Raw genomic sequence first — 20,520 nt, 5'->3', positions numbered from 1 at the left:
ACCACTCCAACCTCCAGGCCTCCAGCTCCTGGACCCCATGCGTACCACACCTTGGGGATTTGGTGCCTCTGCTTCTCCAGTCCCCATAAGGCTCCTTGTCACCTCTTCCAGCTGCTGCTCAGCACCACTGACCAGAGTGCCCATGGCCCCTCTCACCCATTTAAAACTATGGTCCTGGAAACTAGCGGAGGTAACATCGTCTGACACAGTGAGTGCACATTTAATGCCAGGACTATACACTTAAAATAGACAAAGGCAAACATATTTTAACCCCCAAAGCAGACAAAACTGCACACCCTGCTGCTAGCCCCCACTAGCCTCACTCCAGTCACTGGCTTTTCTCCTGCCTCAGCCCTGGAGGGCGCGAGCCCCAAGAAGGCAGAGCTTAGTGTACCTGCCGCACTGGGAGCAGCCCTCAGCACATGCATGTCCAGGGTCTGCCACGGCATACACAACCATGGGAAGCAGTCAGTGCTTTTCCAAAGTGACCTCAGCTCCCTGCCACCATCAGCAGCTCAAGTGTCACTGACATCTGGGGGGTCCCCAAAATGGCCCTGTATTTCTGGACTGTGGCCACTAGGGCAGCCTGTCAGGGACATAGCAAAGGAATGAATGTGGTGAGCAAGGAGGCAGAGGGGTTACCCAGAGGGCCTCAGCCTCTGGGCTGGGCGTCCTCATTTGTAAATGAGGACAGTTGCCTCCCTGGGGAATCGTGGACAGCAGACAAGCCAGAGGGGCTGTGTAGGGCCAGCAGGCTGGAGCTCAGGGTCTCAGAGCTTTCCCAGGAAACCTGGCCTGCACCCAGCTCTTGTCTTCAGAGCCTAAGCCTGAGCCACCTTACTCTTCCCTTCCCAACTCTGGTGTGTATCCACCACTCCAAATGCAGCAGCCACGAAAAGCGCATTCTGAAGATCTGCCTGCAGAGGGCACCCCAGCCCCACGGGGAGCACTCTCCACCTGCTCTTTTGTGCAACTAAAGTCAGTATTGCTTTGCAGATGAAGGAGCCCCTGAGACCTTGCCCCATCTCAGCCAGGAACCCCACAACTGGCAGCATTTATCTCATCCAGAGAATGCAACCCCCATGACCTGCAGCCCACCACCCAGGGCATGTGCTTGTGCCATGGTTAGAACTCAGTGCCTCCCCCTTCCCCGTCACCTACAGGGGACCCCAGGCTGAGGGAGATGAGCAGCGTGTGGTGCATGCAGCTGGGATCTCAAGGATGGTCATCCAGGAACTCAGGCTGGCATTCTAGGGTCCCTGGGGGTGAGTCAAGGAAGCAGGAGAAGCCCCTGCAGAGCCCGTCTGTGCTCACGTGGCAGCGACAGCCACCCTGCTGCTGGTCTTCCTTGGAGGGCACCTGGCCTGAGCCACTCCACGGGCAGCTGTCTTCCTGCCCTAGCCACCTGTGCCGGGCCTGCTGTGTTGTCTGGCCTGGGCTCTGTCATCCCCTGTTAATTCCCCATCCCATCCCTGGCTTCCACAGAATGTCCCTGTGACCTGGGCCCAGAGGGCAGAGCAAGTTCTGGGATGCAGGTCAGAGGCCATCTGCTGACCTGGCCCAAGTCACCTGGCAACCCCTTTAGGTGGCGCTGCCTCTCCAGCACCTGGAGCTATGCTGAGCACACGCTGATTCCCCAGGGCAAGTGTGTGTAAAACCTGCAGGCACTCACTGCCAGAGCAGATGCCCAGGCAGCAGCCAGCCTAACCTCTCCCTTGGAACCCTAGTGGCCTTGGTGACCATCTGTGTGGGACAGGAAGTGGAGATAGGCGGTGATGGCCACTGCATCCAGCAGCAGGGTCCACAGAGCTCCATGCATGCCCACAGTAGGCTGACTTGAGCTTCATGCTTACAGCCTTGGGTCCCAGCTACTCCGAAAGATCACTGGAGCCCAGGAGCTTGAGACTGGCTTGGTCAGCAGGATGAGGTTGCATCCAGCAGCAGGGCCCCCAGGCATAGGGCATGTCTGGTCCTGGGGCCCACAGTTCCGAGGTCAGCTCTGTGCAGCAACCACCATTGTGCAGGAAGACACCACCCTGCTCTGTACTCAGCTGCCAGGTCACCAGCTTGCTGTGAGCCTTGCAGTCCCAGCTACACATGAGGTGACAGGCAGGTAGGTGTCTTGAGGCTCAACTAGGAAGGCAGGTTGAAGATACTGGATCTGCCAGAAGGCCTGTAGAACTGGCATGGAGGCGAGGCTTTGCTTGGGCTGCTCTTCTGTGGAATGTGGCTCCCAGACCACGGAATGGCATCTTATCTCCTGGGCTACCACAGGGGTGGCTCCACCGGCTTGTCCTGCCCACCTGCCCTTGCAAAGGTCTGAGCGTGTCTTCTTACTGCATTTCAGTGGGCATCAGGATACCTCACCTGGCTCGTGGCTCCTGCACTAGGGGCACCAGCTGGGCACTGCCAACCCTGCACATCTTCTCCCAGGGCCTCGCCCCACTTGGGTCCCCAGGCCCTGGGCTTGGGCTACTTCGGGACAAACCCAGTTTTCCCACTGCCACTTTGCTTGTGCCAGACTGCCTGGCCCACGTGTCCTGGGCAGTGAGCCACCTAGTACTGTCTGTCTCTCTCCGGGCACCTTAACCCTCCGTAGCGCAGCAGTGTGACAGGCAGACCTACAGCTTGGTGTTCAAGTGGAAGGGCGGTGGCGCATAGGTTGTGACAGGTGGCATGTGCCAGGCAGGCAAGGCTGGGCCGAGTCTGTGGCGAAGGGCACTGTCAAAGGATGCAGAGGGGAGGTGCATCAGACTGGTGGCCATGGGCGAGTGGCTGGTTGTGGCCAAGAAATGGGCCGGGAAGGCAGGGATGACCAGGGGGCTGAAGGGCAGTGCTGCCTGGCCCTTTAGTGGATCTGGGCCGCTGGCAAAGCTGAGCGGGCAGCGCAGCATAGTGCCCCGGTAGGCCTCCGGTGGGGCTGGCCCTAGGGCCGGGCCCAGCAGGCAGGAGACAGCCGTGCCGGGCGCCGTGGGCTTCACCCCATGATCTTTGGTGTCCACCTCCTTCAGGAAAGGAGATACTACTCGTAGTTTTTTGCCACCATGGGCAAAGCCCTCCTCATCCAGGCTGCGCTTGTTGCTCAGGCTGGGGTTGCTGGGGATGCTGGGAAGGGGCATAGGACTGTTGGCAGGGACTTTGGCAATAGGGGACACCCAGCAGGCTTTGGGCTTGGGGTAGACACTTTTTCTGGAGCTACCTTTGTGGAAAGCAGAGGGGCGGCTGGCATTCCCACCCCACACTAGTGGAGGGTCTTTGGCAGAAAGCCCCTCCACTCTGCCTGGGGGCCCCAGTAGCACCCTGTCTTTTAGGCTGGAGAAGAAGTCCCGAGGGTGCTGGTTGATAGGTCGCAGCACCTCAGTGGGGCAGGCATGGAAAGAGCCCATGAAGACAGGGGCAGGGCAGGGGCCCCCTGGAGTCTCTGGCTGCACACTGCTTTCTGACACCGGCAACCCCTCCGGTGGGGCTGGCTGGCACCCCAAGTTCTCAGCCCGCCCTCTTGGGCTCCGGGAACTCTCTGTGAGCTCCCTGTCAGAACCATCTGCCCCGTGGCAACAGCCCTTCTCCTGGCACTGCAAGGCCTCTGCCTTGCTGACCTGAGCCAGGAGCTTCTTCTTGGCCAGAGGTGACATGACACCATGTGTCCCTTTGCAGTAGAAGGTGGATAGGAGCCGCTTGTAGGCCTCAGGGCAGATCCCAGCGCCCACAAAGGGCGAGGAGGACCCAGCAGCTGGGTGCAGTGGCTCCGTGCTGCGCCCAGGGGCCTCCTGGCTACGAAGTGCAGTCAGCTCAGTGGCATCCGTTTTGGTCTTTTCTGGTATCACCTGGAAGGAGAAAAGCCAGGCCTCAGGACGGGCTGGGCTAGGCATCCTCCCTGAAGACCCAAGGGCAGCAGGTTCTAGGGGTGCACATGGCCCCAGCAAGCCCCAGTGCTGTGAGTGGAAGCAGGATCAGGACAGAGCCTGGTTAGTTGGTATGAGCCGGATGGCAAAGTCCATGTGTGCCACATTCCCAGGGGACCTGGGTGTCCCACCCCACCCTTGATGCAGTTCTGGGGCCCATGCTGGGAGGACTGCAGCCACAGCCAACTTTGGAGGGGCTGCTGAGGACAGTGGACAAGAGCCAGGATCCTCGGCACTCACCTGGGCCATCTGCCTCTCCTCCTTGGTCTTCTTCGCCCGCTCGGTGGTCCCATCCTCCCCCCGTGGTTCCTTGGCCATCTTGTACTGCTTCCTGGGCTTGGAGGGGGGCAGCGGCTTGTCATCCTCCCCCTTCAGGTGCCGCACGTACGGGAGGACCAGCCTGGGGAGAGCCAGGCACGTCTTCCAGGAGCTGGGGCCAGCCTGGCCTGATGGCGCAGCCTCCTCGGAGCCCCCCACCCTGGCCCCACGGAGAACCCAGAGGCCTCCTGCCCTCATCTCACACCTCCGGGACCTGGTGAAGATGCAGCACACATGCGTGTGTGCCCACTGCAGAGCCAGCTAGAACACGGTTCTTGTCCCTCTACTGGGCACATGCAGGGCATCTCTCTGCAGGTTCTGCCCAGCCCCGCTCCCAGCTGACCTCCACCAGAGCCTGGCAGGGGACGCTACCTCTCATAGTGGCGGCGTGTACACGTAGCTGCACTCGTGCTGCCCGGGCTGCCCCCTAGCTCATCATACACGTTCTTCCAGAGGCGGCGGCCGGTCACCTGCAAAGGCGTCTGGTGAGAGCCAGGCCGCGGCACCTGTGCCAGGGGCTGTGTGCTCCAGGTACTCCTTGCAGGGAGCGCTGGGCAGAGCTGTGCGTGAAGGAGCTCCACAGCCTCCCGCCTGACTGACTGCCGGCCTGGGCGGCTCTGGAGCACAGGATGGAACAGATGGGGAAGAGGAGAACCTGCTTACAGCAGCAAAGCATCCACGGCCCAGGCTGGGACGGGGACCCTGGCTCTCCCTCCCCCAGCATCAGCCTCCTGGGGTGCAGTGGGATGTGCAGATGAGGAGGGGTCCCCAGCTTACCAGCTCATAGGCCCCCAGCTTCTCCACAGCCTTGTAGATCTTCCACAGGTTAACTGTAGGAGAAGGCAGGGCAGCTGTCAGGCTCTGCGGCCCCCATACCCAGAAAGGGCCATGTGATGATCCCAGGCTGGGCCCAGGCATCACTGCCACAGCCCACGGGGAGGGAGTCTGGCTCCGCCCCCTGCCAGCCCCAAGCCTGCAAGGAGGTGTCCTGTGACCCCCTCAGGAGCCAGCCCCACTGCCCTACCTGGGCGGGTCTCCTTGGCCCTCCTCCTCCCCCAGAGACCCTGCCTACACCCCAGGGACGCACTCTGCTTGAAGCCAAGATGGGGCACCCTCTCGATGGGCGTGTGCCGCTCCTTCATGAACTTGTAGAGGCTGACCAGGAAGGCCTGTTCCTCCTCCCGCTCCCCGCCTGCCTCAGGGGGGTCCTGGGGAGAGAACGGAGGCGTGGGCCCGGGGCTGGAGCTGAACGAGGGTGGTGACCACTGAGCATGTGGAGAAGATGGTGGCAGCCCCCACCTGCCCCGGGCCACAGTGACGGCTGCTGGGCACACAGGCATTGGTGTTGGTGCCAGCTGTGGGAGCTCAGTGTCAAGGACTGGGGCCAGAGCCCAAGGCAGCAGTTCGGGGACCACTGGGGCATCCCTGCCCTCTCTGGGTGAGGGTCACAACTTTATCTTGCTCTTGATTTGCTTGTCTTGGTTCCCCTATCAGTTCCTGGGAGGTGGGCTCAGTGTCCCCAGGGCCCCAGGCTAAAAGCAGGTGCTCAGAGCGTCCTGTGCCACAGGGCCCTCTGCTGGCTGTACAGCTGGCTGTAAACACAGTTTTGCACCACAGACTGCCTCTCCTGGCTCTGCAATCAGTGCCTCACTGAAAAGTTTGAAACCCACTGCCCAGTGCCCAGCTCTTGCACCTCCAAGGCAGGCCACAGGTGGCCCTGCAGTGCCAGGAACAGGAATGTGTCTCCCTCTGAAGGCTGGCGGGGGCTGAGTCCCCTGGAGCTGACAAGATCCTGGGGCTTCGCCCAGCTTACCTCCTCCAGCTGGATGGGGCTCTGGCTCCTGCTCCGCTCACCATCAGGACCTGGGAATGCAGGGGCGTCTAGGGGGTTGCCCTCCTCAGGCTGCTTCTTTTTTCCTCTGGCAGGGGCTGCTGCTGGGAGAGCAGGAAGAAAGGCAAGGACAGGAGGGGAGAGGGCTTGTGAGACACAAGGAGGAGAGCAGATGGTGAGGAGCTGCAGCCGGCTGGAAGCATGCACCCTCTGCCTGCCCTTGGCAGCTCATCTAACACACAAACGCACACTCACACTCACAGGCTCACACTGGCCCCAACCCCCACTCTGCTTCACTCCCCTCCCACCCCAGCACTCCACATCCCCAGGGGACCCACTAAACCTTAGGGCAAGTCTGAGGGGTCTGGTAGGGCCCAGATACTGGGAACTCCAGTCTCCAAAACCTGCCCCCATTCACTGGCCACCGCAGCTTGCAAACTGGGGGTCCTGTCAAGGCTCCCGCATCTGTGACCCCCAAACACCCAGCTGCCTCCAGGAATTATCCAGCAGAGATACACAGCCTACCCCTGAGCACAGGCAAAGCTCCGGCCAGCACTGCCTGTGCCCTGCTGCCCTCCACTGCAGGACTTTTAGGAGGCCCTGGTCCAGTCCTTGGGGACTCCCCAGCCCTGCCTAGCACCAGGCCTTTCACTCCTGTCCCATTGACCTTGGCTTCCCGGGGCCATCCTCACGGAGGCAGCTGGTGCTTGTCCACCCTTGTGCTGATCCCTTGGTGAGGCCTCCAGGCCTCAGGACAGATGCTGGGGAAGCAAGAAGGGGCCGCGCTCTGGTCGCTGTGGAGACCATGCTGTGGACTGGCAGTGCCCTGCACACGGGGAAGCCACACCTTATGACACCCTTCCTGCCTGCTGCCTTCTGCCAATCTGGTCTCCATGGCCCTGCTCTGCCCTGGTTTGCTCCAACCCAGAAAATCCTACTTGGTGGGAACCTGTGCGATGTCCCCCCATTCGAGTCTCCCTCGGGACCCCCAACCTGTATCGACCCAGCAGCCAGTGGCGTGAGAACTGGGACCACCAACCGGCCTCTCTGAAAGCTGTTCCTGGAGGTACAGCAAAACCTACCGCAGCTGCTCACGCATGTCCTGTGTGCCTCCCTTGGCCAGGGTCCCTGCCTCCTTTCCCACAGTCCCAGAAAGGATTATTCTGGTAGTCAGGGTAGTCCAAGCCAGCCTTGAATTCACTGCATACGCTGGCTGGCCTCGAACTCACAGCAATCCTCCTGCCTCGGCCTCCTGAGTGCTAGGATTACAGGTGTGTGCTACCACACCCAGTTAGAAATGGGAGACTCCCGAGCTCTTTGCTAAGTCTCTACCATTATCACCCCCGCGCACACTGCACCCACAGCCCCTGTGCTTCCTTCTGCTCCCTGCCACTGACCCCACGTCTTTCTGAGTGGGACCCGGGCTTCTCCCTGCAGCCCTCCTGCATGTCACTTCCCCTTGGGGTCCAGAGAAAAAGTGGCTCAACCAGGCACAGTGTTATACTTCCTAGCAACTTGGGAAACTGGAGCAGGAGGATTGCTTGACCCCACAAGTTTGAGGCCAGCCTAGGCAACATGAGACCCCACTCAGGCTCAAAAACAAAACAAAAAGAAGGTAAGTGAACCATTAGGAAGCCTCCAATGCTCAAGGTCTTGCTTGGGACACTGGAACTTACAGTACCCAGGAGAAACCAGCCAGGCAAGCATCTCTCGTCCTTTCATGGGTCAGTTTTAGAACTTAGGTGCTCTGCCTGGGCTGCTGCGCCCAGGGAAAATATCCTGGCAACAGGCACTCGGGTTACCTGGAAAGGAGGTCACCACCAGAGCCCCAGCCAGGAAGGGACAGCTCCTCCTGAGCCACACCATGGGTGCTCTCCAAATGAACTTGGTCCTGTCCTCTGGAAGTGGCTGGCACGCTCTGTCCTGACAGGGCCTGGGCTGCCAGTCCCATGAGGGTTCCCTGCTCACTGCTCCAAGGTGCCCTCTGTCCTACCCCTGTCAACCCTAACCTCTCCTCCCCTAATCCAGGGTCCAGATCTGGGTTCTACTTATAAATCTAGGTAATCTTTAGTTGTAAAATGTCTATATGCTATGAATAAATTTGAACCCCATGACACGTGTTTGGTACTAGTGCTCTTGTCCCCTAATCCCTCCCCTCCCTGATCATTTATAGATCTAGGTGCTGTGTCCTGGTTCCATTGTAGATCCACTAATCTCTAAAGAGGGTCCTGGCCAATTGTGGTGACACATCCCTATAATCCCAGCACTCAAGAGGCTAGGCAGGAGGATCACCATGAGGCTGAGTCCACCTGGGCTACATGGTGAGTTCAAACCCAGCTAAACTACGCAGTAAGACCTATGCTCACCACAAGGACGTCATTTGGGGGCCTGCCAGATAGCTCAGCAGACTAAAGCACCTGCTTAGGCAGAGCGTAGCGGCTGGGATTTGATCCCTGGTTTGCCATTCAGGCCCTGCCCCTACCCCTGGGTCACACTGAGACAGCCATTGAGACCGGGCATGGTGGCATGCACCTGTAATCCCAGCACTTGGGAGGTTAAAAACAGAACAATCACTACGAGTCCGATCTATGTAGTGAGACCTTGTAGACACCGTACTAAATACATTAAGAAAAAAAAAAGCATGTCATTCAGACCTGACTTTCCATCCAGGGGACGCTAGCCAAGGGTAATTAGTGCTGCACTGTTCACTTATAACACATCTGGGGTCTCTGGTGTAAAGGAGACAGGTATTTCATGGTTTCCCGCTGGTCCAGTGGTAGTGGTCCTGACGATGCCTTCCCCAGGATCCAAAATGCTGCTTTCCCGGTCGCAGCACCCACACAGAGCACACTCGGGTCCTTCTAGACTTCCCACCTTGCTCCCTTTGCTGTAGAGCGCTGGCATCCGTGTGCCTGCTTTCAATTGTGGGTGGCTTTGTGCAACAATTCTCCAGGGCCCAACCTTCCCAGCCTTTCTCTTATTAAAACATTCCTCTGAGGGCCGGGGAGATAGCTCAGTAGAATAAGCGCCTGCCTGGCAAGCGCAGGGTCCTGAGTTTCAATCCCCCATACGGGGGTGGGGGGGGTGGGGGAAGACATTAAAAACAAAACACTATAAGGGGCCAGGGAGATGGCTCAGTAGAATAAGCGCTTCCCTGGCAAGCGCAAGGCCTGATTCCCTCCAAATTGGGAATTTGGCCATATTATCTTAAAAACATGCTGGTCAGGTCTTGACTAGACTACGCGAACGTTTAGAAGCTACTCTGAGGAAGAGCAGCACCTCCCGGCCCAGCTCTTTGCTTGCAAGGCAGTCTGTCCCCAAGGACTCCGGTGCCCTCTGCAGCCTGAGCCCCCTCCTACAGCCTATACCCCTCTGCCTAGCTGCTCCCTGGTTACTGGGTAGTTGATGGCATCACAGGAGCCAGCGACAGTAGGCGCTCCCTCCCTGTCTGTCCTCACAGCCCTGCCAGCCATGGCAGCCAGGGGCAGAGCTGGGCCCCTGCAACCCCTCCTGGTTCGGAGGCAAGCACATCTCGGGGACAGCAGGCCCCTCGCTCACTCTGATATTCCACCAGGCTGCATGTTCTCAGCTACTCCAAACCCCTTCTCTGCAGCAAGCTCCACAACCCACTCAGGGCTCTGGCAGTCAGGCACCTGACTTTTTAAAAAGCTTACATTTTTATGCGTCCCTGCATGCAGGACAGAATAACAAACTCCCTTATCAGGAGTTGGTGTGCGGGCACCACCCAACTTTGTTCTTTCCACACCTGCTTCCTTCTCCTCCCTCTCCCCCTCCTGCATCTCTTGGTCCCCTTCTCTTTTAAGAAAAATCAATCTCCCTGCTTCATATTATTTATCTTTTATTTTTATCTTTATCTATACTTTGAGTTTTTTCATATAAGAGAAACCATGGGATACTGAAGCTCGCCTGCCTGGCTTATTTCATTTAATTTTATGATCTCCAAGTGTGTCCCTTTTCCTAAAAATGACTCAATTTATCCTTCTTATAGCAGAGTAGTACTCCATCTTATATGTGCTTTATCCAGTCTTCTCAGCCATTTAACAGTCAAGAGGCTCAGAGAGGTCCAGTGACTGCCTCAAGTCACACAGCATCCCAGTGACAGAGCTAAGGTTCGGAACTAGAGAGGTTTAAGTGCTCAAGGTACTGAGAGTTTATTTTCCCAGTGGGAAGACTCCAACTTTCTTGTCTATGCTCAGAGGGCAGAAACATGCCCACTTCCCCCAAGTGGGCCACCAGTCACGCTGAGGACAAGAGCTGGTCAGTGTGGATACTGGTCAGCCAGGCCCCACACTGCAGGCTGGAGCTGGGGCTCCAACCCCTGTCCCTTGTGAATCAATTTCCCTGGCCTTGGAGGCCCCTGGGGACCCCACCATCTTAGAATAAGGGCACTGTTCCCCTAATCTTGAGGGAAGAAAGAAAACACTATTGAGATTCCTTTCAGAGCCTTCCACCTGCTGCCCAACAGAGAGAGGGGTGGCTCCTGGCCTGGGCCAGCCCACGTGGGACCACTGACTCAGCAGGGAAGGGAGGCAAAACCAGCAGGGTGACACGGGCTGGGGCAGTGGGTGAAGGGCACAGGGATGGGTAGGGGCCTAGCATCACATTGGTATCTTTTACCAACTCAGTCACTGCTTTACTCAGTTTACCCATCTGTAAGATGGGTGCAGTAGACTCAATGGGAAGTCCTTGGCCAAGTGCAGGAGCTTCCCTCAGGGACATATGTTACTTGCCTGTCCTGCCCCCTCCCCACACACTGTGCCACCCCTCAGTGCTGCCCAGCATCCGCCTGGGCTGCCACTGGTCTGAGGCTGCCCAGCACCCCTCACTGTCCTCTCTGGGTTCCCTCCCTGCCGCCCCACTAAACCTCAGTACAGTGGGAAGGAAGTGACACTTCCTTTCATGAAAAGTCACCAACTAAGAACACTGCGCCAATTACATGACAATGGCAGTGAGAACAGTCTCAATAACAACCAGCAGGCACAGCCCCACCCCCTCGCCTGCCCGAGGTTGTTGGCTTAAATTTCTCTGAGCTCCAGCTAGAGCCCAAACAATGCCAGCCTTTGAGGCGGCCGGTCCACTCCACGCCTAGTCCAGGAGCCGGCTGCCTGGCAGTCTGGGTGTGGGGCGTGCTCCAGGCGAGGTTTAGGAGCATGCCTCCAGCCAAGGGCCAGCACTGAGGATGGGGTGGAAACAGCACAGCCCCTCCTTGGGGAGGGGAGAGGGCTAGGGTCTGGGAGATGTGGGGAACCCCAAACAGGCGCCTGCCAGCTTCTAAGCCCCAGTGCGGCTACCTGTCCCATTTACCCAGCTCCGATGGCCCCAAAGATCCTATTCCAGGATGGGATAGGGTGAGTCTCACTGCCCCTCCCTGTCAGGTTGGGAGACCTGGATAGTGAGAGCACCAATCCTGGGGGATGGTAGGGGCTTGGGTACGATGTCACCCCACAGCAGAGGCACTGCCACACACCACCACCTTTCCACTCTCCTCCTGCTCCCATGGCCACATGCCCCTCAACCCCACCCCCTGGGGAGGGCCAAGCTAGATGATGTCCCAGGCCCACCTAGGAGGACAGAGGGTGTGTCCTTCCCAGTCAGGCTTCCCAGACCCCCACCCTGGGAACAGGAGGCCACAGTGAAGAGAGAGGGGCCTGGAGTCTCTCAGGCCTGTCCCTCACTCCCTGCCAGACCCAAGCTGGCCTCTATGCCTCAGTTTCTCCGAGTGTAAATAAAAAATGGAGGCCTCCTTCTAAGACCCTTTCTACCTCTATTACATCAAGTCCTAGGGCTCGCGCAGGTGCAGATCGGACTCTGCCCCGCAGCTCAGGCGGCCACAGCACCTGCAGGCACAAAGCCCCCCTCATGTGCAGCAGTTCTCGGGACAAAAAGCACCTGTCACCCTCCCCTGGGCCCCGGGCCCATCCCCACCACCGCCCAACACTCTGGGCAAACCAGGGACCCTGGGCCAGACCAGCGCAAAAACTGGAGACCTTGATTCTCCCCGGAGCTCCTTGTGCCCGGGGGCCGGCCCGGAGGGCCCTCCGCACTGCGTGCATCGGGGTGCGCGCCCGGGTTGCGCCCTGCCCGGCCGCGCGAGGCCCAGCTCCTCTCCTTCCTGGCGCCCGCGCTCCCCGTCCCGCCCCGGAGACCCGAGCCCCGTCCCTTCCTGGGCCCAGAGGGAAGGGAAAGAAAGAAGAATGAAGAGCAGAGGAGGAAACCCGGGCCGGGGAGAGCGGCTAGGAGCCGAGAAGCGGGGGAGGAGAGAAGCGAAAAAGGGAAGAGAGAAGAGAAGGAGAAGGGCAGGGGCCGGAGCCCGCGAGGCGCGCGGCCAGCCGAAAGCGGAACCGGAGATTCTTCAAAGCCCGGAGCGAGTTCGCACCGCTCGGCCGCTTTCGGGAAACGGCGGCGTGGAAAGCGCCCCGCGCGCGGCGCCCCCTCCCGGTTCTCAGAAGCGCGGGGCCGTCACGGAGGAGGGGGCCGGCCGGAGACTGCTGTGACAGCCGTCACAACAAATTCGCTGAGCCCAGCTCGAGATTGAAACCGCAGCAGGAAGTGGGATGACAGCGCGCGCGGGGCTCGACGGAGGGGAGTTTCGAGATAAGCGCCCGGGAAGCCCCTGGCCGCCCCAAACTTTTTGTCTTTCCTTTTTTTCAAAGCGCGCGCGCAGACACCCAGGTCTCACCCTCCCCGCGCCGAACGTGGGGATCCGGGGTCGTTCCGGGCGCCCAACTTAGCCCGAGCCCACCCCGATCCCCATGGTCGCCCCGAAGCCGCACCCACGGCCACGCGGGGTCGCAGCACCTCAGCCCTCCCCGCGGGCCGCTGAGCCCTATCCCGGGCCGCCCAGCCGCTCACCCATGGCCCGCGAGATCCCGTGTCGGCCTCCAGAGCACCCTTCAAGCGCGCGGCTCGCGGGCTCCGCGCTCTTGGCGCGACTAGCTCGCGGCGCAGCTCGCCTGCCACCTCCCTGCGGCTCCGCCCCGCCAGGGTTCCGCCCTGGCCCGCTCTGGACTCCCATTGGCTAGTCCTGTTCCGCGGATCCGGCAGGGTCCGCCCCTAGGCCCAAGGAAGTCTGGGAGTTGTAGTTGTGCGCACACCTCCACCGGCTTAAAGTCTGGGGCACTTGTCACAGGCATCTCACCTAAGGCGGCTAAAGCAAGACAGCCAGGGGTCATTGCTGTCCTAAACTTCAATTTCCCTAGAGGCAAAACTAGAGTCCTGAAAAAAAAAATCAAATGTTCTACATGCTCTGTACAGGGCACTGAGGGCTGGGCAGGGTGAGCAAAAGGCTTGTGACTTTGAATTAAAGTGGCCCTGGGTGTTCCCATCCACCCCAACCTAAGAGCCGCGGTGGTTAGTGTTTCCCTCACAGGTACCAAACTAGCAAGCTTGAGCCTAAGCTCTGCAGGGTTCCAGAAATGCCTGATGTGCCAGGCCTGCCCTTAATGGCCAGGGCTCACATATGGCATCGCTGAGTGGCAGCCACAAGCGAGTAGTGTGAAAAGGAGGGCACAACCGCAGCTGAGGGAGAGGAGGGTGAGTACAGGCAGGAGGAGGTGCCCAGCCAGCCATGGCGTCACTCTGAGGCTGGGAGTTTAAGAGCATTATGTTTCAGCAAGTAGCTTGACTTGAACTCAGCACACAGTAGGTACACAAAAACTGTGCTGAGGATTTTAACACCCATAGCAGCTCTGTGCATCTCATAGAATTGTTGTCCTCATTTTATAAGATAAAACAGAGCTGAGAGATTAATTAGCTCAGGCAATACAGCTGGTAAGAGGCAGGGCTGCAGCTAAACCCAGGCAATGGGGTCCAGTAGAGGAACCCCGTACCTGGAACCTGTCCATCCTGTGGGCACCGGTCACCAGGCTGCTGTTCGGTGGCCCTGCCTGACACATGGGCCCTTGCCCTTTGGCCTTGGAATAGCAGCTCCCTCCCACTCGGCCAGGGAGGCAGCACTGTGGTCTGTGGGTGGGTTTGTCACAGCCAGAGCCTGCAGGTTTGGTAACAGCCATCTCATTGTCGTGTAAAAATGCCCAGTAGTTGTAATTGAGAAGCCACTGTCCCCTCAGGCCAGCCTAGGCTGTGGCCTGGACACTATGATGGGCAGCTGTCAGGACACTGGATATTCTTCTAGGCCCGCTTCAGCCATTCTGTAGGGATGCTGGGACCCCGTGGGTGCCCAGAGTTGGGCATGGAAACCTGGATATTATCGTCAGGGTCACAGTCTAGACGAGTGGTGGCAAATACGGTACACACCACAGCAGGTACACAGAACCTGTCATCATGTCAGCCACATTTTCCCTGCACTGCCCCAGCAGCCAAGCATTCAGGTTCAATTGCAGTGTTGGCATTTTGCAATAAATAAGCAGGTTTGGGTTGCAGTTTGGGCACTAAAGGGTCCAGCCCCTCCCTGGTGGATTGAATGCTTCCATTGATATGGAGCTCACTACTTCACAAAGCAGCAGCTCATCCCACCTCAAGACAGGGATATCCTCCATCCAGCAGCTGCCCGTGCTCTTCCAGACAGCGGCTGCTGTACACAGCCTCTGCAGCAAGTCAACACCTGCCGGGACAAGCTGGGAACAAAAGGATCTAAATGTAATTCCCTCCCCAGGCAACTACCTGCAATAGAAAGTAATTGACGATGGCCAAAAAATCCTGCAGAAGAAGGGCACCTCTGTCTGCCTTGTGGAAAGCACCAGTACACCCGGGGAGTACTTAAGAATCACACACTCCTGCTGGCTCCTGCAATCTCAGGATCCCAGCTCAGGACGGCCCAGGGACTACGCAGCTGTCCCCTAGCATCATGGTGGGGGTCTCTCCAGAAGAAATGCAAACCAGGAATAAACAAAGACATTCTCCCCAGGAGAATCAGTCTTCTCTGGCACTATCCCAATCCAGTTCCTTCTTCCTCCCTACCGGATTAGTTTGTGTTGTCCCCACCATAGGCATCCGTGGTGGAGTAAAATCTATATAGGTGGGTTTTATGCATGTCTTTAAGTAGAAAGGACCCAATTCTGATTGTCTCATTCCACAACTCACTTTCTCAATCAACCACAGTCCTTAGAGAGCTTTCCAGTAGCTCACAAATCAACCTCTCTCCTGTAGTTTCTGGGCAGCGGGCCCTCGCACGGATGCATGGTTTCTTCATTTAATCTCCTCTTAATGGCTCTTAATGTTTTTTCCAGCTCCAAGGATCCTGCTACCAAGTGTTCTCAGAGACTGAGCTATAGCTGCCTTCTCACACCTCTTGTTGGCCCTTCTAGGAAGGGCACCTGACAGGGAGGGCATTCAAGATCATTTGACTACCAGGCCCAGAGAGGTTAAGTGAGTTGCACAAGGTCACACAGCAGAATCAATGCCGTTACTTCTTCTGGGACCTGGTGAGACATTCAGTACACTCCGAAAACAGAACACACAGCCAGTTTTCTGCCCTAAGAAGCTCTGTTCCCAGGCTCAGCAGTTGCACAAGGCCCCCAGGGCCTCGTTTTCAAAGGAAAAGCAAATCGGGAAGTATTTTTAATACTGGCCCTGCCTGGCTCCCCATGCTGGCTGCCCAGGAAAGGCTTGCTTCACAGTGGCATTCGCAACTCATGGAAAACAACAAACGCCCGAAATAGACGATACCCAAGTCCAGGAATGGAAAAAATTGGCTCATGGTTTCAAATGCCTCTTTTAGAAAAAGACAAGAATAGCTTCTGGCCTTTGGGGAAGTGTTGGGGATGGGAAGCGGGCGGGAGTGATGGTGGCAGGGATGGAACCCCGATCACACACCCAGCTTCCCGCCTGATGGCACTGTGCTACAGGTGTCCCCCACTATCGCCCTACCTTCCTGCAGACTCAGGGTCGGCCTCTTTCTTGGGTGGAGGCTGGGCTGGAGCCACCTCCCGGACCCCTGCCCGGCCAAATCCCAGCAGGGTGGAGACTCCAGTTTCCAAAGTTCTAAAACCTAGAAGATGATAGTCTGATTCTCCTGGGCAGGTAGGGCCACGGGGAAAAATGAGGTTTTGCGCACACACACACACACACACACACACACACACATTCAGGCTGTGTAGCCATGGGCAAGGTACTCAACCTCTCTGAGCCACAGTGCCTCACCTGGAAAGCAGGGCTAATGCTTCATTTGTGCAGGCGTTCATTCAACATGTAGGACTCACAGAGTTCAGCACTGTGTCAGCACTGAGCTAGACAGAGACCTTGCTACGGCCAGAGCAAAGTCCCTAAGTTTGTGGGGCAGAAGTGCACCCAAGGCCAACCGCGGGCTGAGCAGAGTTCTGGTACTGGATGGATGGAAATGCCTTTGACCAGCATTTACCCATCAGGCACTGCGCCAGCCTCTCACTTGGGCCATTCTTGTGTGTGTGCATGCGCACCAGGGACTGAACTCGGGCCCTTCATGCTGAGCTGCATCCTAGTCTTTTTTCAACTTTTATGTTTTGAGATGAGGTCTCACTAACTAATTCACCCAGTCTGTGACCAAACTTACCATCCTCCTGTCTCAGCCTCCCACACTGCTGGGATCCCACGTGTTCAACACCACACACAGCCTTGCTTCTTTCATTTGATGTCACCCCAACCCTATGAAGTGGACATTGTTGTCACTAGAGCATCCAGTGACATTGAGGAACAGAGAATAGATTCTGTGCCACAAATAGGAAGGAAAAAGGACCTTATGCTGGGTCTCGGGATCTGGGTAACTGCAGCCTGATTCTGTGTGTCACGCTGTGCTGCAAGTGGCAAGTTTAGACTGGAGGTCACTGAACAACGCACGGGACACAGAATTTGTAGTCAGGTAGTATCTGTGTGCCACATACTTAGATCTCAACTGACCCCCCACCCATGTTCTGTGGCTGTCCCTCCCATTTGCGAGATGGGTAAAGTAATGTAAGTAGTAGGTAAGTGGCTTCTGCCTGCCAGGCAGAGATGGGGGTGGGGTCTAAATGCTGTGGTCAGAAGAGAACTACATCTCCCAGGATGCAGAGTGTGTGCGGGGGTGGGGAGAAGCTCATCGTGTAATTTCTTGGCATTGAAAAAAAAGAGGAGGGGGGAGGTGCGGGAGCAAAAGTAAAGAGAGAAAGTATCAAAGCCTCAAGCGTCACGTCTAGGAATAGCCTCGGAGTTGGGCCAAGTCATTATAGATGATGAGTAATCCGGTTAAGTCATTTCTCTAAACACCATTCCTTGTAAGAGAATTAAAATATCAGCTTACATCAGAGTGGGGGGAGGCGGTTCCAGGGGGCTGGTGAGTGGCTGCGCTGGATGCCAACAGCTATGGCTCAGTGCCAAGGCACTGCCAGCTGCGACTGAGCTCTGGCCCGGGACTGGAAAATATGGGGGGGGGGGCGGGCAGCCTCAGCTTACCCTGCTGCAAGGGAGTTTGGGACTGCTTCCTTTGCTTGGAGTCGTGTCCCTCGTGGGGGGCGGCCCTGCGAGGTGAAGGAGGGATTAGACGGTGGAGGGGGGATGTGCCCCACCTCCCCCGTTAATATCTGGACGTTGTCATGGCCACCCACAGCCTGGTGACACAGATGGGGAGGGGACAGGAAGATCTGATTTTCCTCTGGATTTCCAGGAAAGGGGGGGGGCGCTTATGTCCTTTTCCCCCCATTTCTTTTTAGCTGCCCTGTATTAAGGGGCCGTGGGGCTAAGACAGCCCCTAGGTTCATGGGATGAGGGTGGTGGTGAGCCCTGACTTTGACCTCCTAAGCACAATGAGCTAGGGGGGCTGATCACCAGGGCCTCAGGACCCCTAATCCCCGCCCTCTGCATCACCAGTTGTACGCAGACCCGGACTTGTGCCCTAACCTGGACCCTTGGCAGGGGAGGCCCAGAGACCCCTTAGCTTCCGGGGTCCTGAGCAGAGCCCAGCCCAGCCCCGGGCGCCTTCCCCTGAGTCAAGCTCTTTTCAGACTCCCTCCTTTGCTCAAGAGGCTGCCCTCTCAGCCGGGAACTAGAACAGAAAGTGCCCCAGAGCTGGGCCAGCACTGTGCAGCCCTGGTGTGCCCCTTGCAGGTGGTATGACCTGTGAAGAGTTAGTCAATGTTGTTAACCCTTTTTTCCCACGTATGCAGCGGGCTGAGCAGTATCTAGCTTGCGAGATTACTGTACGAGCAAGAAATAGGCCTTCAGCAAGTGGGCGCAGCGCTGTGGTGAGGCGGACACGAACATGGCCTCTGACGGGGCAGATTCTGCGTGTATGTGTGCATCTGCTCTCCGCCGCCTGTGACACACTACCACAGACCGGGTGGGTTACAAAGAAAAGAGGTTTATTTGGGTCACGGTGCTGGAAGTGCAAGGTCGAGAGGCCGCATCAGGCCTCAGGTGTCACACAGCACAGGACAGGGACACACTTATGCCCGTGTCGCTTCTGGTCTCTCCGTCTTACAAAGCCACCAGGATTCAACCAAGAACCCAGCTCATCTAATCTCAATCTCCTCCAAAGTCCCCAACACTAAACACCAGAGATGGTCACAGAATGAGATCAAATGTCAGCCCCCCAACACTCCCCCCCAGAGGACATAATTTCTATTCAAACTGCACCAGTGAGCTACAGAACTAGTGAAAGAGATCAAGAAAGAGTGAAATAACCCCCACAGACGAAGTCAACTCTGAAATGGATGGCTTTCCTCCCCACACCTGAGGGACCTTATCTTGGCTGTGTGAATGTCCCTTTGTTCAGCCTGTTCTCTGCCCATCCCAAGGAAGGCTTACTGTGTTGTCTGGCTTGGTGACCTGCACCTGGGCCTTGGGAGGCCCTACCTGAACAAGTTGTCCAGATTCAGGAAGGGGCTTCAGTGTCCCCTGGGCAGGGGTGGGGATGGTCCAGAGTCTGGCCAGGATGCCCAGAGCCAGGGAAGAATTGTGGGGTCGAGTGACTGCCCCTAGGTGAGTGGTTCCTGTTCACACCTTGAACCTCGAGTGCCCAGGTTTTGGGGAGCTGGTCCAGCACATGCTTCCCAATGCACTCCAGGGACTTCATGATGTGGACACAAAGTGGCCAGGCTTGCAGTGGTCTGGAGTCAGTTAGTTCTAAAAACATGCGATCCCACAGAAGTCCCTCTGTGTGTCCCCCACATTCCATCCCAGCCCCTAAGACAGGGCCTCTGATTTGTGTGACTTGGTGCGACCCATCTGGAGACTGCTACAGTCCGACCCAGCCTGGCCTTCCTGACAGTTGATGCTGTTAGTGTGAAAAGGCACTGGACACAGGGTGCTCACAGTGAACCAGGTGTGGTGGTCCAGTCTGCACAAAGGCGTATCTTTCAGGGCACTTTTGCATGGCTGGAGTGTTGTGGGGATCGAACTACAGCAAACTGAGGCTGCCAGCATTGTGGAAGCAGCCACTTAAAGAACTGAGCTAGGGCTGGGCCCCCTAGGCGTATCTTTCAGCTGCTGTACCCCAGGGTCACATGCCAAGCTGGGGTCACACAGCTGTGCATGTGCACACGCACCTCGTGTGCAATTTCCCACAGCTCACACTCGGCTCGATCAGCCTGATATGCTCACTGCAGCTCCCCACTGAGTGTGCAAGGCCCTGAGGCTTCCACCTCGCATCGGGGTCTTACCCTGGTCCGCTGTGGACACTTGGAGTTCTCAAGCCCCTTCCTCTTCCCGGCTGCCCACTGGGACCATGGGACCTCTACCCATGGGCCAGGGGAAGGACTCTGATTGATCAGACGCACTTCTCTCCCTGACTTGGCCTCACTGGTGTCATTCAACCTGCCCTGGTGGTGCCAGCCACCCTCCCTGACAGATCCAGCAGTGCTGCCACATGAGGAAGCTGTGCCCCAGGGCCCGAGCTCTCTCCCTGCACCAAGCATTACACATAAATATGGTTAATCTTGATTGTCCAATTTGGAAACTATGAGAGGTGGTTGCGTCACAGGGCTGTGCCTGCATCTACAAAATGATCATGTTATTGGGAGATGGAGGAGACTTAGCCAGGCCTAGTTGGAGAGAGTGGGTCTTACGGTATGACTTGGATTGTACTTGGTCCCTGGCTTTTCCTCCACGGTTTTTTTCTTTCCTCTCTGCTTCTGGGCCACCACTAGTGAGCAACTTTCCTCCACTGTGTTTTACTGTCATTGCTGGCCCCAAAGCAGCGTCATCAGCTTACTGTGGACTAACACCTTTGAAACCATGGGTCAGAACAAACCTTTCTTCTCTTAAGCTGCTCTCTGGAATTTTGTCTCAGTAATGCAAAGGCGGCTCACATGCATCTAGTTGCTCTGTGTGTGTAGTGCCCCCCAGCTGGCTACCTCTGCCACGTTTGCGCCAGGAACTGCTGCTTGACCTTCAAGGCTCCACTCAAAGCAGGTGCCTTGCTGGCCTCATGTTCCCAGCACACAGCTCTTGTGTGACATTTGCCACACTGTATTCCTATGCTTGGTCCCATGTGCCTGGCCAGAAGCTACCGAGCCCCTCGTCCCAGTTAGGAACCTTATG

General features: G+C 57.3%; 1 protein-coding gene across 4 annotated transcripts; it reads right to left on the bottom strand.

Moving 5' to 3' along the window:
- Nucleotides 1-1,479: 1,479 nt before the first annotated feature.
- Nucleotides 1,480-14,732, bottom strand: Arid5a (AT-rich interaction domain 5A). 4 transcript variants are annotated; one of them, XM_023717484.1, is made up of 7 exons: nt 14,695-14,732; nt 6,034-6,152; nt 5,308-5,428; nt 4,998-5,050; nt 4,593-4,690; nt 4,143-4,302; nt 1,480-3,824 (listed from the first exon to the last, which is right to left on the bottom strand). In XM_023717484.1, exons 3-7 carry the CDS (start codon nt 5,360-5,362, stop codon nt 2,622-2,624), a joined length of 1,569 nt encoding a protein of 522 aa, XP_023573252.1. In that variant the 5' UTR covers nt 5,363-5,428; nt 6,034-6,152; nt 14,695-14,732; the 3' UTR covers nt 1,480-2,621. The 4 variants fall into 4 exon arrangements, with proteins under 4 accessions (XP_023573252.1, XP_023573250.1, XP_023573251.1 ...); XM_023717482.1 differs by lacking the exon at nt 14,695-14,732 and adding an exon at nt 12,925-13,009; XM_023717483.1 differs by lacking the exons at nt 4,593-4,690; nt 5,308-5,428; nt 14,695-14,732 and adding an exon at nt 12,925-13,009.
- Between the last annotated feature and the right edge of the window lie 5,788 nt (nt 14,733-20,520).

This window comes from Octodon degus, unplaced genomic scaffold (assembly GCF_000260255.1).
Source record: "Octodon degus isolate 3935 unplaced genomic scaffold, OctDeg1.0 scaffold00052, whole genome shotgun sequence".
In the NCBI taxonomy this organism is placed as follows: domain Eukaryota; kingdom Metazoa; phylum Chordata; class Mammalia; order Rodentia; family Octodontidae; genus Octodon; species Octodon degus.
Note: the sequence above shows the minus strand (reverse complement) of the source record. Positions and strands in the feature narration are given on the sequence as shown.